At 44.3% G+C, this 17,286-nt stretch overlaps 1 protein-coding gene across 2 annotated transcripts in view; it reads right to left on the bottom strand.

The window, feature by feature from the left end:
* The window catches only part of MYO5B (myosin VB), a 328,229-nt gene that overhangs the window by 216,640 nt on the left and 94,303 nt on the right, over window positions 1-17,286 (bottom strand). For both annotated transcript variants that reach the window (XM_075932680.2, XM_075932681.2), the window contains exons 2-4: window positions 14,901-15,011; window positions 2,110-2,281; window positions 821-965 (exon numbers count right to left, since the gene is read on the bottom strand). In XM_075932680.2, coding sequence (XP_075788795.2) covers window positions 821-965; window positions 2,110-2,281; window positions 14,901-15,011 — 428 coding nt within the window. The remainder of the gene's footprint in view (window positions 1-820; window positions 966-2,109; window positions 2,282-14,900; window positions 15,012-17,286) is intronic.

Below are 17,286 nucleotides of genomic sequence, written 5' to 3'. Positions count from 1 at the left end.
CGTCTCACTTGTAGACTGTTATTGTGCTCAATTCATAATAGGCATCCGGCCTTGACAGGGAAACATCATCTTCATCCTCCAGAGTCCCAAATACTAAGTCCAAAAAAAAAAAGTAATTACTATATAATGGTAGCAACAGAGTCACTCAGGCTAGGCCATGGGGAGCACAGAAGCTCCATTTTCTATCACAATCACAAGTAAGAATGGCCGTTAACTGCAGTAGCCTCATACAGCAGAGACCACCAGTGTCATAAATAGAGTGTCTTCAGATTTGACATAACAGGTTCTATTTTTCACACATTTGTCCCATAAACATACTGTAAAGGATAAAAGCTTGACTGTCAGCCAATAAGAAAAACTATGACCCCAGATTTCCTTTAAATCTTTCAGAATTACAACCAGCAGACAAAACACCTGCAGGATCAGGTGCTTTCTGAGAGGTCCTAAAACAACATCAACAAGATCAAACACTGTAAATGCACTAAAAGAATGCCAATGGTTAAACATAATAAACCACGCATATGCACAGTGCATTGCTGAAGAAATGCTAAGCCAGACATGTCAAGTATATGAAAGCATTTGTGGATTTTCAAAACTCTACCTGGCATACGTTTCAACATGGATGATTACAACTGCTTTTGGCTCTGGACAATTATTTAATTCCAGTACCAGTCTGAACAAAAGCAAGGAGGAGTCTGGTGGCACCTTAAAGACAAACACATTTATTAGGGCATATGCTTTTGTGATAAACAACTCCCCATCATTAAGGAAGCAGAGCCATGATTTTGAGGGTAAGCCTCGTAACCAATATATCACTCACCTAGCCATTTGCTTGTAGGCTTCTTCTGCCACTGCAAAGATGTGAGGATCCATATCCCCCATATTTTGGCCACTGTATGCATAGATGACATCTTGTTCATAGATTGGCAATTGTTCATATGGGTTAATGGCAACAAGCACAATACCTAAATAAAACAGAACTTTGTTTAGAATTAAAACAAAGTCAGAATGAAAACGAGTAGTCCTGTGGCCCTGTAGAGACTAACAAATATATATAAACATCTAATATCATGAACTTTCCTGGGCAAAACCTATGGCTTCAGATAAGCACAAGTGGAGAAAAAAAGGGGGGGGGGGGGACTTTCATAATTATTGTAATTTTGAGAGCTCCCGCCTTTTTTTCCTCCACTCACGCTCATCTGAAGTGGGCTTTGCCCATGAAAGCTCATGATACTATATCGATTTTCATTGGTCTCTAAGGTGCCTCTGGACTACTCCTTGTTTTTAAAGTTACAGACTAACATGGCTACCCCTCTGAGACTTTTCAAGTCAGAATAGTTTACTAACTTTATCTTTTTTTAATAAAAGAAGGTTCAAAACACTGCATAAAAAAAAAAAAAGAAATGGCCAAAGTTCTTATATTAGCTTTTCTTCGAATCTTGTAGAAATGGCAAATGTACTGGTGGAAAGAACAACTCAAAGTAAACTATGGAAAAGGGGTATAAAATATGTGAGATGAATCATATGAAGTAGACCCTCTGGGTATTTTTCCCCTGAAAAGAGTTGAAAGATGCTGCCATGAGCCATATCCACATAAATGAATTCTATTGGACTCAAAATATTTTGATTTCTGATCTTCAGATGATAATGCAAAACCCTAAGATTAACAGAAATTAAATGCACAAATCATGTTAAAGGAACATGAAAGATCTGAATTAGAGAACTCTACAATGCCACCCTTACTTCAGAGCTGCTTCTGGTGGCATCTCTGCTTTCAGACCTGGACTGCTGGCCAGCAACTGCCACTCTCCACCTGCTCAACTCAGAAGGCAGCACAGTGGCAAGCAGCAGTGCAGAAGTAAGGGCAGCAGTACAGGAAGGCCCCGTACAATAACCTTGCAACCCTCAACAATGCCTTTTTGGATCAGGGCCCCAACAATTACAACACAACAGCAGAAATCATGAAATTTATTATTTTTAAAATCCTATGACCATGAAATTAACCAAAACGGACTGTGAACCTGGTAAGGCCCTGTACAGAAGAAATGAATATTAAGCAATGCAAAAAAAAAATCCCATGCCCTGAGGTAGCCATATTGTAGTACTCACCACAGTAGGTATAGATGTGATTCGATTCCAAGAATCTAACCTTTAAATTATGTAGGACAGCTGGCTCATGGAGATAACTTAGAGCTGTCAGATCATTTTCTCCCACCAGAATATCTGGATTGCGCAAGAAGGGCAGTTGATTGGCTTTGAGATCAACTGGATATTCAGAGATCTGAAGAAATATACAAATTGCACACAAAAACGGTTAAAAAATAAGTACAACCCAGCTTCTTTATATTTGGTTTTCTACATATCTAAGGATAATTCTGCCCTCAAAAGATTATTTGCATTACATTAGCACCTGCGGTCCCCAATCAGAATCCAGGCTTTTTGTGCGAGATGCTGCCCAGATAGCAACTTGCACATAGTGCCTGCTGAAGAGAATGGGAGTTCTATGTACCCACTGTGGTCACTTTTTAAAATATTTTCAATCGGTTTTGGTTAACTAAACGATATTGCTTTTGTATTTCCTATATTCCCTTGGTATTTTCCAGTACTAAATAAAGAGCAAATACTTTGAATATTGCACAAAGGGTAAGATTACCTGCCAATGGGCAAATTCCTCCCTTGCTGAATAAATGCATCTAATTTAATAGTGTAAATAAAGCTCAAGAAAGTTTTTAGGGGTGACCACGGAAGATGGCGGCACAAACTACCTCAAAAAATAGTACCATAATCAAAAAACAGTAAAGGTGTAAATTAATCTGACAGGTGTATCCTTATTTGTCCTCCTCTAAGGTCAGGCAGACACTCAGAATACAGAATCCTTCCCTTCAACAAAGTTATTAGTAGACTTCTGTAAAATCTTAACAGGTCTGGAGAAAGTGAATAAGGAAATACTTTTTCCCATACCATAAGAACTGGGGAAGGGGTCACCAAATGAAATTAATAGGGGTAGCAGGTTTAAAAACACGCAGTCAACCAGTGGAAAGCTTTTCCAGAGGATGTTGTCAAGGCCAAGACTGTAACAGGGTTAAAGAAAACCTACATGCACATTAATGGAGGATAGGTCCATCAATGTTTATTAGCCAGGATGTGTAGGAATGATGTCCCTAGCCTCTGTTTGTCAGAAGCTGGGAATGGGTGATGGGGGAGGGATCACTGGATGATCCCCTGTTCGGTTCGTTTCCTCTGGGGTACCTGGCATTGGTCACTGTCAGAAGACAGGATATTAGGCTGGATGGAACTCTGGTCTGATCCAGTATATTTCTGTTCTTGTGGTTTATTTTATATGGCTTCGTCTACACAGCCGGTTTTGCAGGCAGCGAGTATGCAAATGAGGCACAGATTAGCATATGGCCACACCTCCTTTGCATAATTTATGCAAGCCATTTTTGTGCAAAGGGTTTTTGCAGAAAAAAAGTGTGGACGGGGGTTTTTTGCACAAAAACCCTGTTTTCTGCAAGATCCTTATGTCTCTCTGGGCATAAACGTCCACACTACTGTTGTTCTGCAAAAATGGTGTGTCTATATTATGCAAATGAGGCATGGGGATATACTAATCCAGGCTTCATTTGCATACTCGGTGCCAGCAAAACCGGCAGTGTAGACGAAGCCTTAAAATCACTTCATACACCTGATGCTCTATATTCCCTCAACCCTGACAACAGGGAAAGGATGCAAAGGAGCAAACAGAGGAGCACCGGAGACTTACGTGAGGAACATAGTAATGGCATTAAAACATATGGCTTACCATATAGTAAAGAGTTTTGGCTCTCAGCCAACTGAACAGCTGAGTCACTGATTAGAATTAACATGGGTTTTTTCACCCTTTTATCTGTAAATACCTTTGTTAATTCCCCCCCCCCCCCCCCGGGCACTTCTAGTTTCAGACAGAGACAGGAAACATTTTGGATAGATGCCAGTTTGGCATTTACTGGATATATTTGTCTATGCTTTGGATGAGTTATGGTCCTGATCTCTGAACGCTCTGATGGCAGGTTCCTCCAGCAATAGTGAGAACTTCCTTGTGAAAGCAGGAAGAGGCAGATGAGAATTCCCACGCTACTTATTCCATAGAGCAGGCTGTTTGGTTTAGTCAGAGAGGCACGCATTAGAAAGAGTGGATACATTAGGAATGGCACAACCGGGGCAGCCCGTCCATACAGGTGAACTAGGCAGTCACCTAGGGCGCCAAATGGCAGCGCAATATCATTGAGGGGTTTGGAGGTGGGGGCACCAATTGCATGGTTTGCCTAGGGCCCCAGTTGCTGGCAGCAAGTCTAGGGCTACCCCGGGCACAACAGATGCAACAGAGTGTGTCCAGAACAGAGGGGATGCAGATGGGTGATCTGTGGACCATATACATATCAATACTAGGTGGGCACAGCTATTTTCTCCCAACTGTGTCAAGTACATTCTGCTTGTTTGCCTCTTGACCAGACTAAAACAGCTCCAATTAATATTTTGATAGTTAATGGATGCTTATGGTGGAGCAGTTAGTTTTCTTACTCCTCAAAAGACATGCTGGCGCAGTCATGTTTCAAGGCCTTCAGTTCCTCAGCCAATAGCAGAGACTATGTACCAGATATCTTTACAGAAGTGAAACAGCAATAGCGAGACTTTGTTCTCTTGAAATGTGACAAACTAAAGCATTCATGGTGGTACTACCTTGACTCCTCATTTGCTGAGGTATTTATGCTCCCTTTCACCCCTCTCTCAGTCAGCCTCTTCTGTCCACTTCCCAATTCCTACCTCCCCCAATTCCCGCACGTACAAGCATCACCAGAGGATTTAATACATGGCCATTATCATTCCCACATTCAAAACTTGTGTCAAAGACCAGGGCCCTCAGTGTGCTAAACGCTGTCCGGAGTCTGGTGAGTAATCATATAGTCAATTAACTGATAAGCAAAAGCTTGCAGGTTAATGCTACAGACTACATTCTTCTTCCCCACCTCAATACATTTTTTAGAAGGCTGGCAAGCAGCTGGACTCAATCCTGGCTTGCACTGGGTCCGGGACCCATGCCCACTGCGGCTCTACATGTAAAGTGTATTAGGAGCCAGGCAGGCAGCCCAGCTCAGTTCCAGCAGCTCAGATCCCCACAGCCCCGGCAGGGGCTGCTGCCACCTCGCACTGCTGCCTCTTTATCAGAGGCAGCAGTGCAGGGTGGCAAACAGCCGGTCCATGAGGGGAGCTGGTTTTTAAAATGGCTCCCCTCGTGGATCAGCTCCCTCCTGGCACCCTACGTTGTTGCCTCTGATAGAGAAGCAGCAGCACGAGGGGGCAGGGAGGCTCCCCAAAAGCAGGGCTGGAGCACACTGGCTGATGGCCCCACCCCCAGGAACTACAGAATAATAGACTAACTGATAAGAATTCATGAGGTTAATCGACTATTCATTAACCAATATTTAACATCCCTAGTTCAGACATCCACGATGACAGTCCTTGCTGACAGGGACCACAGTCTAAATGGGAGACAAGGCTGACGAGAACGACAAAACAGACTAATAGGATGGGAGACTGAAGTAACCCCCACAAAAAACCCACACCACAACTTCACCACTCAATTCATGTTCTAAACAAAACTGTCCTCTCAAATTCAAAGAAACTCCCATTTCAAACTTGGCTCCTCTTCTCTTTCTATCGATTAACGCTGCTTCCTCTGATCCTTCTAACCAGCTTGCCATGGCTGCTGCCAAGCCCTTCTTCTCAAACATCTTCCTCCCATCTACTTCAAGACAGACCAAAGAAAACCAACAATAGAACACCACTTGTCATCACCTACAACCCCCAATTTAAACCTGTCCAACACATTATCAATAAACTACAGCCTATACTGGAACAGGATACCATACTCCAAGAGGCTCTGGGAGACAGACCCATAGTCTCCTATAGACAACCACCTAACCTCAAGATGATTCTTACCAACAACCACAGGACATACCACACTAATACCAACCCTGGTACCTTCCCTTGCAACAAACCCCGTTGCCAGCTTTGTCCACATATTCATTCTGCTGATACCATTATTGGACCTAACCAAGTGAGTTATAAGATCAAGAACACATATTCCTGCGCATCCAGAAATATAATTTATGCTATCATGTGCCGAAAGTGTCCGTCTGCTATGTACATTGGACAAACATCTCAGACACTTCGCCAAAGGATTAATGCCCACAAAACAGATATCAGACAAGATCACAAAGAAAAACCAGTTTCTTGCCATTTTAACCAGAAAGGACACTCTCTCAATGACTTAATCACCTGCATTCTGCTACAAAGACCTTTTACATCTGCACTTGAAAGGGAATCCTCTGAACTGTCATTCATGTTAAAATTCGACACTCTCCAAAAAGGAACGAACAAACACTCTAACTATCTTACCCATTACCAAGATAGCTTCCCCAATTATCACTTCTAATACCATTAGCTCACAGATGTCCCACTCTCCCCACCTCTAATATCATCAATTCACAGACACTTACCTTCCTTCCTTCCCCCTCCCCCCCCCCAGCAACCCCCTCCTGTTCTGAAATGTGATTTGTCCTTTTCATATGTGTTCATTTTTTTTAATTGTATCCTTTGGTATATATGGTTGTGACTATTTTCTTCCACTATTTGATCTGAGGAAGTGGGTCTGGCCCAAGAAAGCTCATCATCTAATAAACCATCTTGTTAGTCTTTAAAGTGCTACATTGTCCTGCATTTTGCTTCATCTTCCTCCCAGCTACTCTCATTTCCCCAGTTGATCCTCTCCAGCTGTCTTCTCTGTGGCAGCTTGCTATTGTTATTTCACTTCTGTAAAGATATCACTCAAGTGTTAAAGACCTTTTTGTATGAAATGTACTATGGAAATAAAACTGTATTGTGTGTTCATAGCTACTATTCCAGTTGCCAACATAAAGAAAGCTACAACACAGACATCACTTGGGTTTTAACTAGTCTGGGGCCATTCGGAAAGCCATCCCCACACAAGCGTTTGAAGTCTCTCCCAATCCACCAAGAGGTCCCGACTGAGATTGGAACCCCATTATATTCAGCTAAAAGACAAGCCCTGCCCTGGGAAAGCTTGCTAGCTAAATAGATGAGGGAGACAAAAGATGGGAAGAAAACCAGAAGCACAGAGAGATGAAGTAATTGACCCAACATCACACAGCAGGTCAGTGACAGGGAGGGGAACTGTAAAGCCATAACCCATTTGTGACAGGGTGTGGGATTATTTGTGACAGTCCCCTTGGGATTGTTCCCTGATTAGGGATGTTAAATGTCAATTAATTAACTAATCGAATAGTCAATGGGATTTCCATCGACTATTTGATTAGTCGATGAGGACTAGCGCATGTTTCGCCTTTGAAATGTACAAGAGTCCCAGCGAGGACTCTTGTACATTTCGAAGACTGGAACACTGCATGGAGCCCAGGGTCAGCGGGGGACTCCCCACTGGTCCTGGGCTCCATGCAGCATTCCAACTTTGAAATGCACAAGAGTCCTTGCAGGGGCTCTTGTACATTTTCAAAAGGAAGCTCTGCCACTGCGACCCTGCCCTGTCCCACGGAGCTGGAGCTGGGGGGAACCAGCTTTAAAGATGGCTCACTCCAGCACCCTCTCCTTTTCACCCCCCTTGCTGCCTTTTTGTGATAGAGGCAGCGGGCAGGGTGAGGGGGGGAGCGACTAGTCAACTAATGTGTTGACTATCTAATAAGATTTTACTTATCAGACAGTTGACTAGTTGATTAGTCACTTACATTCGGCCCTATCCCTGATGTGCTGTTCATGCCACTTACACCCATCTTCCTGCTCTCTGGGGCTCCTCATCACCTTGTCCTGCTGGGTCAAGTTGTCTCCTCTCCCCCAAGCAAGGTGCAGAGTTGGCGTAACCATCCCTATCCCTGCAGAGCAATGTAGACACTGAACCACTTCAGCTCTAGAAGGATGCAGTTCTAAGGTACAGTACACCAATCCCCGAATGCGACCAAAACTCTCCAAATAAATTAGTCTTCCTCTGTGTAAAATACACAATGAAAGCTCATCAGTTAAGCTCCCTCAATCAATGAAAGAGAGAGATGCTCAATGGTCCCCATCCACAGTATCAATTATTTACACTGGGCCTGACAGAAAACAGAAGTGTTTTTATTAAGTACAAACAGGATTGAAGTGACTGAAAGTGAAAACAAGCAGATAAAGTAAGTTACTAAATTAAAATGAATAGGAAACACATAGCTAGTTCTAATTCACTATACAACTTACAGCATACAAATTCTTACCCTAAAGAGATGTTCTTATTTCAGGCATGATCTTCAAGTTAGACACAAACTATTTTTCTCTGACTTGAGTTTCCAGCCCTCTTTGTAGCCTAGTGCGTCAGCTGAAGACAAATGGCTGACAGACTCTCCCTCCAGGGCAGAAAATTTTTGTTTTACATCCCACCTTCCACGGAAAAATACTAGAGTCAAAATGGAATCCTAGTACCGGGTGGTATGGTCACATGTTTTCCTAGGACCAAGCACCTTCTGGACTTAAAGTACAAACAGGGCTATTTACGAGTTGTTAAGTTGATCAAGTTGTTTAGTCTTGGGGGAGGGGCAGCACCAGAAATGGCTCTCATTAGCACACTTAAAATTATAAAATAGTCTCATACTTCACATTTGTAACTTCTTGTACAAGAATGATACGATCACTGAAATAGGGTATACAGATGCAGCAGACTGTAACATTAAAATTGATAAGTTATGTGAAGTATTTTGTCCACAGCATCTCTGAGTTTGCCTTTTGACTATAAATATGCCTATTTTCATCAAGCATTTGCGGGGGCGGGTAGGGGAGGGACCGTCACACCATTATCTTAGGGTTGCCAGGTGTCCGGTTTTGAACCGGATAGTCCGGTATTTGAGTGTTCTGTCCGAGAAACAAATTGAGAAAATACCGGCCATGTAAAATAGCCAGTATTTTCTAATTAGGTAAGTTTTATTAGTATTGTGAGTATCAGTATGTAGTTGCAAACTGCCTGGCTGGTAGACACGCTTGCACTGTGAGAGTGTGTCTACCAGCCAGGCAATATACAACTACGTGGAGGGGAGGGGGGGCAGGAGGCGAATCACCAGGGCAGTACTCACTTGTGCTTCGCTGGGACCATGTGCAGGACGGGCAGCGCCGCGGGATCTGTGCGTGCCCAGGTCAGTCCCGCTCCCCACCAGCCAGTTCTCTCCCCCTCCTCCCAAACCCTCCCGGCCAGCCCCGCTTCCTGCCAGCTGGTTCTCCCCGCTCCTTCTCCTCCTGATCCCCCCCCCCAGATCCTCTCCCGACCACCCCTGCTTCCCGCCAGTTGGTAATCTCTCCGGGCCAGCCTCACTTTCCCCCTCTCCCCCCATCTGAGGTCAAGTGTGTCCGGTTTTTTTTTTTTTTTTTTGGGAAGCCACCTGGTAAGCCTACATTATCTTAGCTAGTTGACGAAGCTGTCTCTTTAGAATGTGTAAGGAGCAATACCACCCATGCAACTTGCCAACTGAGTTCCTTTACTTCTGAAACAATCTCAGTGAAGCATGATCTTTACAAAAAACTTCACTGCTGCAATGGAGTTCTGTGAGGTTACCCCCCAGTCCTGCATTAGGATTACTGACCAGCTAGGATCCTGTGAAATGTCACACTGAGCCCACTACTTCAGAAAGACATTCATGACATATACTAATTAGCCAGGACCAGGCAGCACTGGAACCGGGAAGCTGTGGCAGCCCCGGGTTAACTGACTCCAGCACCTCCAGAGCCACAGCCCTAGCTCCCCAGCAATAGGATGGACTTGACTTCCCTGGTCCGGCAAACTCCCTCATTCAGGACAACTCAGATCCTGAGGATGCTGGACCAGGGAGGTCCCATCTGTACTTCAGTTTGGCACAGCTGGCCCTGAATGTTCTCTATTAGAATGACAAGCAGTGATCTAAACTTTTATCTTGCTGTATTTCAAATATGCACAGTTAATCCTACTCCATCTATGTACCAGTTGGAAACTTCTATCAACTCCTGTTAAGAGCAGAAAACAGATGTTTAGAATGTAGCCAGTCTTCTCTACAGGAGGATGAGTTTATTGCAGAACAGCAACACAGGGAAAAGACAAGAAATCCGACAGCGTGAATCCAAAGACGAATGTGTCCCATTCAACACATTTAATGATTTTATAACAAACTCTCTTTCATCATATTGAAATGACTCATTCCTTTATGTCATGGCAACAGCAGCTATGCAGTTTCTACATCATACAAATAGCAAACCATCTCTGATCTTCCCCCCTTCTTTATCACCACCACTTCCAGCCATAGGTACATCGCCCAGAATGGACAAAACTCATCCTGGATGTTCCTATCAGACTCCCCTGAACATTGAAGGTTTTTAAGTGTTCAGTGGCTGGAATTCCAATCACACGCAGGAAGGGGAAATAACATCATGGAATATGAAATAGTGGTGAATACCACCAGCCTGTAGCCTTCGCATACAGCAGAGGCTGTGGCAGTGCAAAATTCATCCTCGTAGTACCATTCCTGATCTAGATGGAAAATTCCAGGGGGTAAAAAGAGGGACGGCCAACCATGCATCTTTATCCAAGCAAGCCAGTTGGTGCCAGGTGTGAGATGGCCCACAAGAACTCAACCGAGACCACCAGCTCATTTCACATCTGTCACATAACTCCTTGCTCAAATACAAGCACTACCCCGAAGCACTGGCCTCGCTGTTCTTCACAGAAGCCTTGTACAATTGTCTCGGAAGCAGAAAAGAGGTCGCTGATTATGGAGATTAAGGAATTCACAGCTGGCAATACAGCAGTGTGATGAAGTGGGGAGCATATTCGCTCTGCTCACTTTGTCCTGTTGCATGGGATTGTACTGTCCTGTGGTAATCCCGTATGTGTGCTAGGGATGTAAGCAAGTAGTCAGTTAGGCTTATTGGGTAGTCAACTCAACTACTTGCATTCCCCCCACCTTGCTGACTCTGCAAGGGGGGGGAAGCAGGAGCCAGTGCCAGGGGGAGCCAGCTTATAAAGCTGTTTTCCCCCCAGCATCATCTCCACAATGCAGCCTGCCCCTCTCCCTCGCGGCTGCCTCTATTAGAGGCAGTAGCACAGGGTGGGGAGGGGGCAGGGGAGGTTGCCACAGAGTAGCCTCTGCACAGAGTGGACCCAAGCTTGCCATGGGCAGAGGCTGCTCCTGCAGCAGCCCCTGTCCATTGGGGGGGTCCAACTCCCCACCGGGACCCCTGGGAACAAGGGCTGCTCCAGCAGTGCAGGCAGCCTAGCTCAGTCCCGGCTTGCGTCGGGTCTGGGACTTACCCCCGCTGTAGCTCTGCAGTTTAAATGTACTACACGATTGGCCAGTTACCCACCTCTTAACATTCTTGGTGTGTGCCTCAGTTTCCCTGGGCACTGTACCAATATTTAGATGGGGATGGGAATTTCGGTTGAGGCAGGCTGGCTGCAGGCAAAAATTTTCTGCTGGGTGCGTGAGTGACTTGGGCTGGCATGGGGTGCAGAGATAGAGGGCAGGGACATTGGCTCCGAGCCCCATCTCACCAAGATGGATTGTACTGCCGGCTCCTGCTTCCTGTGCTGACAAGTCTCTTCTATGCCATGTCTTAGTTGCCTAAAAAACCTTCTGTTCTACCTGCCAGCTGAGTCTCACATCTGGCTGGGGATGGGGGGTTAGGGCATGGTGGCTTCCCCACATCTCAATGAAAAACAGGAAGAAAGTAGTTTCCTGCTCGTTCTCTCTGGTAGCACGATGTAAGAGCAGGCAGCCCTGTGGGAGAAGAATGTGTGTGTACAGCTGATGAGAGCACAGGGACTAGACCGCTCATCTAAGGATACTGCGTTTATAGAGAGGCAAAAGAGATGTTGCAATGGACAGCTTACTTGGAGTGGGGGCTGCAGGAAGAGGAATAGGTTGGCAAACTTAGAATACATGTATATACTAGACACACAACTCTGGATTTCATTAGTTAGCAATGGGAGAGTAACAGCGAGCCAGGCTGGCAGCTGCAAGGTTAGCTCTATGTTCTGGGGTCATGCTGAGATTAAACACATGGGATGCCTGTTACTAGAGGGATCAAGGAAGGGAGATCAGAGTACTTGTCACTACAGAGGAAATCAGGAGGATTTCTTCATCAAGTGGGGGAGCAGTGTGGGTTTAGATAACTGGGCAAGACAGAAGGGAGGTTTATATTGCTCATTAGCTTGAGTAGCTACTAGAGGCATACTGAAAGGGCAAAGAATTTGAGGAGGTCCTGTGGAGTGGCACATGGGTCACATGTCTGTGGATGGCTCTTGGCCTGTCAACCACAGGAGAAGACTATCAAGCCGTGCAAGCAAATGTTCCCCATTCTCAGCACCCAATGCCAAGGTGAGTTACGCAACTTTCCCAGGGACGCTAGTACTCGGGCCCACTGCTACTGGCAACTCTGCTTATACTGGGCCAAAAAGAATAATTGTTTTCATAACAGTCTAATTAAGCCCCTTTCGCTCCTGCTCCCCAGCGGACCATTCAGTAACAGGGTAACATACTATGTGCCAGTGTGAAACTGGTTCATTGGCAGGAGCTGTGAATTATTCACACAACCCTCGGAGAATTTTCAGTTTGGGGAAGGAGTGGCTGTTAGCTACTTTAGTAACACAGCATGTCGCGCCCTGGACAATTAAAACGTTGCCAGCTCCATGAAAAAAAAAAACAATTAAGATGAAGCTGTTTATGAAAAATGTATTTCCTGGTACCATTACATCAGTCACGCAGACTGTAGGCTGTGCTGCTCTGGTGCTGAAATCAGTAAGATCAAGTTGGCTTGTTGGGGAATGTAGTCCTTTTAATGTTCCCTCAACAGAACAGCCATCTAACTTGACTGCACTTGGAAATGTCATGAACAATGGGCCTTTGTAACAAAAGAGCATCAGTAGAACTGACCCTTGTCAGAGATGACAAGTTGGTGAAGCTCTGCATTGTGCCTAGAGACAAGCGGGAACCAGGTCCACCACTTAGATGCTCAAGTTAGGGCATAAACAGTTCATAGGCCTATGATGATCCTCTATACCCAATAAGGTTACGTCTCCTCTGTCCTCCTTTAAGAAGTTACCTACCTATGAAAGCAACTGACAGTAACAGCACTGAGAATTTCCTGAGCAGAGCAGTTCTGTCGTCTCAGACTATTTGAGGAAAATTGGCAAAACCGTGTAGCTTATCCCAGTTTTCCCCTCTGGATCTCTCCTTCCCCCAGCAAAATAAACCATTCTGGCTATAAGACAATGGGTCTGTCTTATAACTGGTGCAGCTATGAGAGTTACAATTCATCACACCTTGCCCAACATAGCCAACAAAAAATTGTAGTGTACAGGAAGTCCCCGGGTTACGTCCAAGATAGGGACTAGGTTTGTTCTTAAGTTGAATTTGTATGCAAGTCAGAACTGGTACATATTGTAGGGGAAACTCTAGCCAAACATTTCTCCAGAGCTCAGTTTTATTCTCCCACACCTCACTTCCCTCAGTCCTTTATTCTCAAGCTGAGGTGTCTGCTGAGAAAAGCCGCTCCGTGTCTCCCTGGTGTGCTGGGGGGGGGGGGGGCACCTAGTGTGGGGTTGCCTCACCCTGTTTGTAAGTAGGGATCCGATTTAAGTCGGATCCATGTAACCCAGGGACTGCCTGTAGACATGTCCTTTGGAAAGTACAGGTTGCCTGACCACAAATGTTGTGGGACTAGGGAGCCCAGCGGCTGCACCCAGGTCATGAAGACGAGACAGAACTGATTTCTCCTGGTCCAGCCAAGTCCCTTATTCGGGGTCGATCAGGTCCCGAGGATGCCAAACCAGGGAGGTCCAACCTGTAGTTCGATTAAAGAGGGCCCTCCAATCAAAATGTTTCACATTAGGCTCCATCTACTATATTTTTCCCATTGAACAACGTTCCTTTTAATTTTTCCATCCACGTGGAGAATACATTTTGTGATGTGCATCAAAGCATGTGTGATGCGCACCACCCATAGAAACACATGTTGCTGGCTGTGGGGGCTCTGCTAATGAGCAAAGCGGCATTTGCATCTCTCAAGAGTGGCTGCCAAAGCACTCAGGTTACAGGGAACACCGGGAGTGCCCAGTCTCAATGAGCTGTAGTTGAAAAACTGATAAGCAGATTCCCCCTTCCCGTCCACTAGTGAATTTAAAGATTAGGATCAGAATTTCCCATGTAGTAAGTATATGCATTTTGGAGAAGGAAAGCAGAGCAGAATTTTAAAGAATAAATAAACTGGCATTACTTTTTCTGACAAGTTAATTTAAAGATTGTAGAGTAACACTGGAGACAAGTTTCCTGTTTGTCACCCTCCTTTTAGCACCATTTCAAAAAAAAAAGACAAGCTCTGAAATGAAACAAGGTGTTTATACTGGAATAAGCTCAAAGAAGCTAAGAGCACACATACACAAAAGGTATTACTTGGCCAGTGATTTTCTCTACTCTTACAGTTTTTATTTTTGACCCTGATGGGTTTGAATGAGCAATAAAAACCATTTATTCCTTCCAATTCATCTCCCAAGGAAGTCATAACCTGGTGTTTGCAACAGTCACCATTTTGAAAATTTCTTGGATGTCACAGGCATACTACAACTTCACTGCAGGATCAAGTCCAAGAAGGTTGGCTGCGAAGCAGAAAACTTTTGATTTGAATACTAATGTCTTTGAGAAGTCGAAGCTGTGGCAAGGCAACGTATGGCAGAGTTTTTTAAAAGCACACCAGGAACATTTAATACTTCAGGCTCGTTCAGAGGATCAGTTGCAGCTTAGGTCTACCACTGACAATGGAAATATATATAACAGTAGTTAACTTACAGTGTCATCTTCAAATTTCAGGTGCAGGCTTTTATCTCCTTCTTTGTAATCCTTGATTATTTCTGCTGATCTCCACACTTCCTCGGGGTCAGGAATCCAAACCCTTGTGTACTGGGAAGAAAAAACACATGAAACCAGTTAGGTCAGAAGTGTATTTATTCACTCCTACTCACATTGCAGAATCAATGAAAAATTGTATCAGTTGCTTCAATGGAACCAAGAGCAAAACATTTGTGAATATATAGCATTGCATTACAGTCGTGAATCAGACGGCTCCTTGACTAGACTGGTTTATTTGCTTATTAACTGAGTATAAGATCAAGGGCAGTATGATACGCACAGAAATGCTCTACCTTGTTAAGGTGATCTCTGAATTTGATTTCACTGACAATTTAGCTTGCTATTGCAGGTCTTAAAAAGGATAGTGTAATGCTTAGACAATTTTAGGACAGCAACACTTCTTTTTTATGGAATGATTAAAGGGGGCTTTGGAAATACAAAACATGGTTTTTTGAAACACAAAAACACACACAACAAAAAGCTTAAGTAGGCAAAATATACACATTTACAATGTTATCACAAAAGAGCAGCTTCTCATTAATTCGTCAATGGCTTCACCGTAAAAGCAGATACAACAGCTGCAGAGATGTCAGATAAAAATTGATGCCTAAAACAGTTTAAGGAAATTAAACATCACATTCAAAAGAGCTGCAATGAATATTCACATATATGTCCCTCAGAGGTAACTTGATACACTTGGGATTTCTTCAAATGTCTCAAACCTACAATTAAATCTCTAAATCTATGAAAGCCCCAATGCAGGACACAGTGTCAGAGACCAAAAATGAGAGACTCAGAAAAAATTGTACAGGTTTTCATTTATATTGTATATATAAAAATACCCACGTACTTACTGTATTACACAGTATACACACAATTCTGTTTAAAGAACATGCAGGTTTCATAATTAAGAAATGCAAGAAAGTTAATTTGCATTTGGCCCCCGTGCATGTATGTATTATGATAATCTTTAATTACATAACCCTCATACTATTTTTCATCACAGGAAACCTGTTTCATTTAGTACCGTTAACTCAGTTTTTGTTTTATACTTGCTCAACCCAAGTCCCCAGACTTTTTTTTTTGGGGGGGGGAGAGGCGGAATGCATAATATTCAAACTCTGCTCTGAAGACAAACAGCTGTTCACAGTGTTCCAGAAGCGCTGGGAAGGAGAAGAGTTGGTAAGCATGGGGCTGCTGATGGGTGAAAAGTGTGGGGGAAGAGAGGTTGGCCCTGGTACATGCGCCGCACTCACTAATTTTTCCCTGTGGGTGCACCAGCGCTGGAGAACCCAACAGAATCGGTGCCTTTGCACTATGGTGATGAGTGACACAGAGAAGCCCATGAGGAAATTAAGTTTGTGATGTTCAACATCTAGGATGGAGGGAGAGAAGGAGGAGGGAGGAGCAGGGACAGGGCACATTCAAGGCTGGAGGCAGGAGAACGCAAGGTGGAGGCTTAGGGGAAGGGTGGAGTAGGGACAGGACCTGGAGTAGAGTGGTTGAGCACCCCGCAGCAAATTTAAAAAGTCAGTGCATACGCGCTCTCTCATCCAGATGTGTCACAAATACTACATTCCCAAAAACCCAGTGAGGATAGAGGACGGTATGATCCTTTAGCAGATGGACAACTGAGGCACAGAGAGATGAAGGTCAAAAGTAGCCATTTTGCATGTGTGATATGAGTTGTTAAGCATTTGATTTCAAGTGGCATTATGTAGCCCTTCCTATGTTCACAACACAGCTGCAGTTGTGCAAATCAGACCCTAGGTCTTCCAGCTGAGCGCACAGAAAATGAGGAACAGGGTTAACATCCTATGGAAATATGGCTGCAGTGACCTGTCCAGAGTCACACAGGCACTCGGTTACAGATACAGAGATAGAATACAGCCTTGCAGGCCAGTGTTCAACTGACTAGTCTGAGACCATCCCTTCTCTTCCTGAAATCTCATTCATTACACACTTTCCAGCTTCTGGGAAAAATCAAGTCTCCTTTACATAACCCTCATTTATTCCCGGAACAGCACTACATGAGACAAGGGGGAAAACAGTACGTGATCATGTAATTGAAGACTACATGCGCTCAAACAGGCCCAATGACATTTTCCCAGGCAACCTCAATTTTGCTGTTTCCTATCTTTCAAGCACTTGACCTTGCAACTTTAATACTATTCTATTAACACTGGTTTTAAAATGTTTAATTTCCCTGGGAGAGAAAGAGACCACAAATTCCATCCGGCTGATACCTAGGTGGATCATCAGCAGGGCTAGAACTTTTAGATGCACCACACAGAACTCCGCCACTTGCACTAACAGCAAATCACAA

Source organism: Pelodiscus sinensis, chromosome 6 (assembly GCF_052426305.1).
Source record: "Pelodiscus sinensis isolate ZL-2025 chromosome 6, ASM5242630v1, whole genome shotgun sequence".
Taxonomy (NCBI): domain Eukaryota; kingdom Metazoa; phylum Chordata; order Testudines; family Trionychidae; genus Pelodiscus; species Pelodiscus sinensis.
Note: the sequence above shows the minus strand (reverse complement) of the source record. Positions and strands in the feature narration are given on the sequence as shown.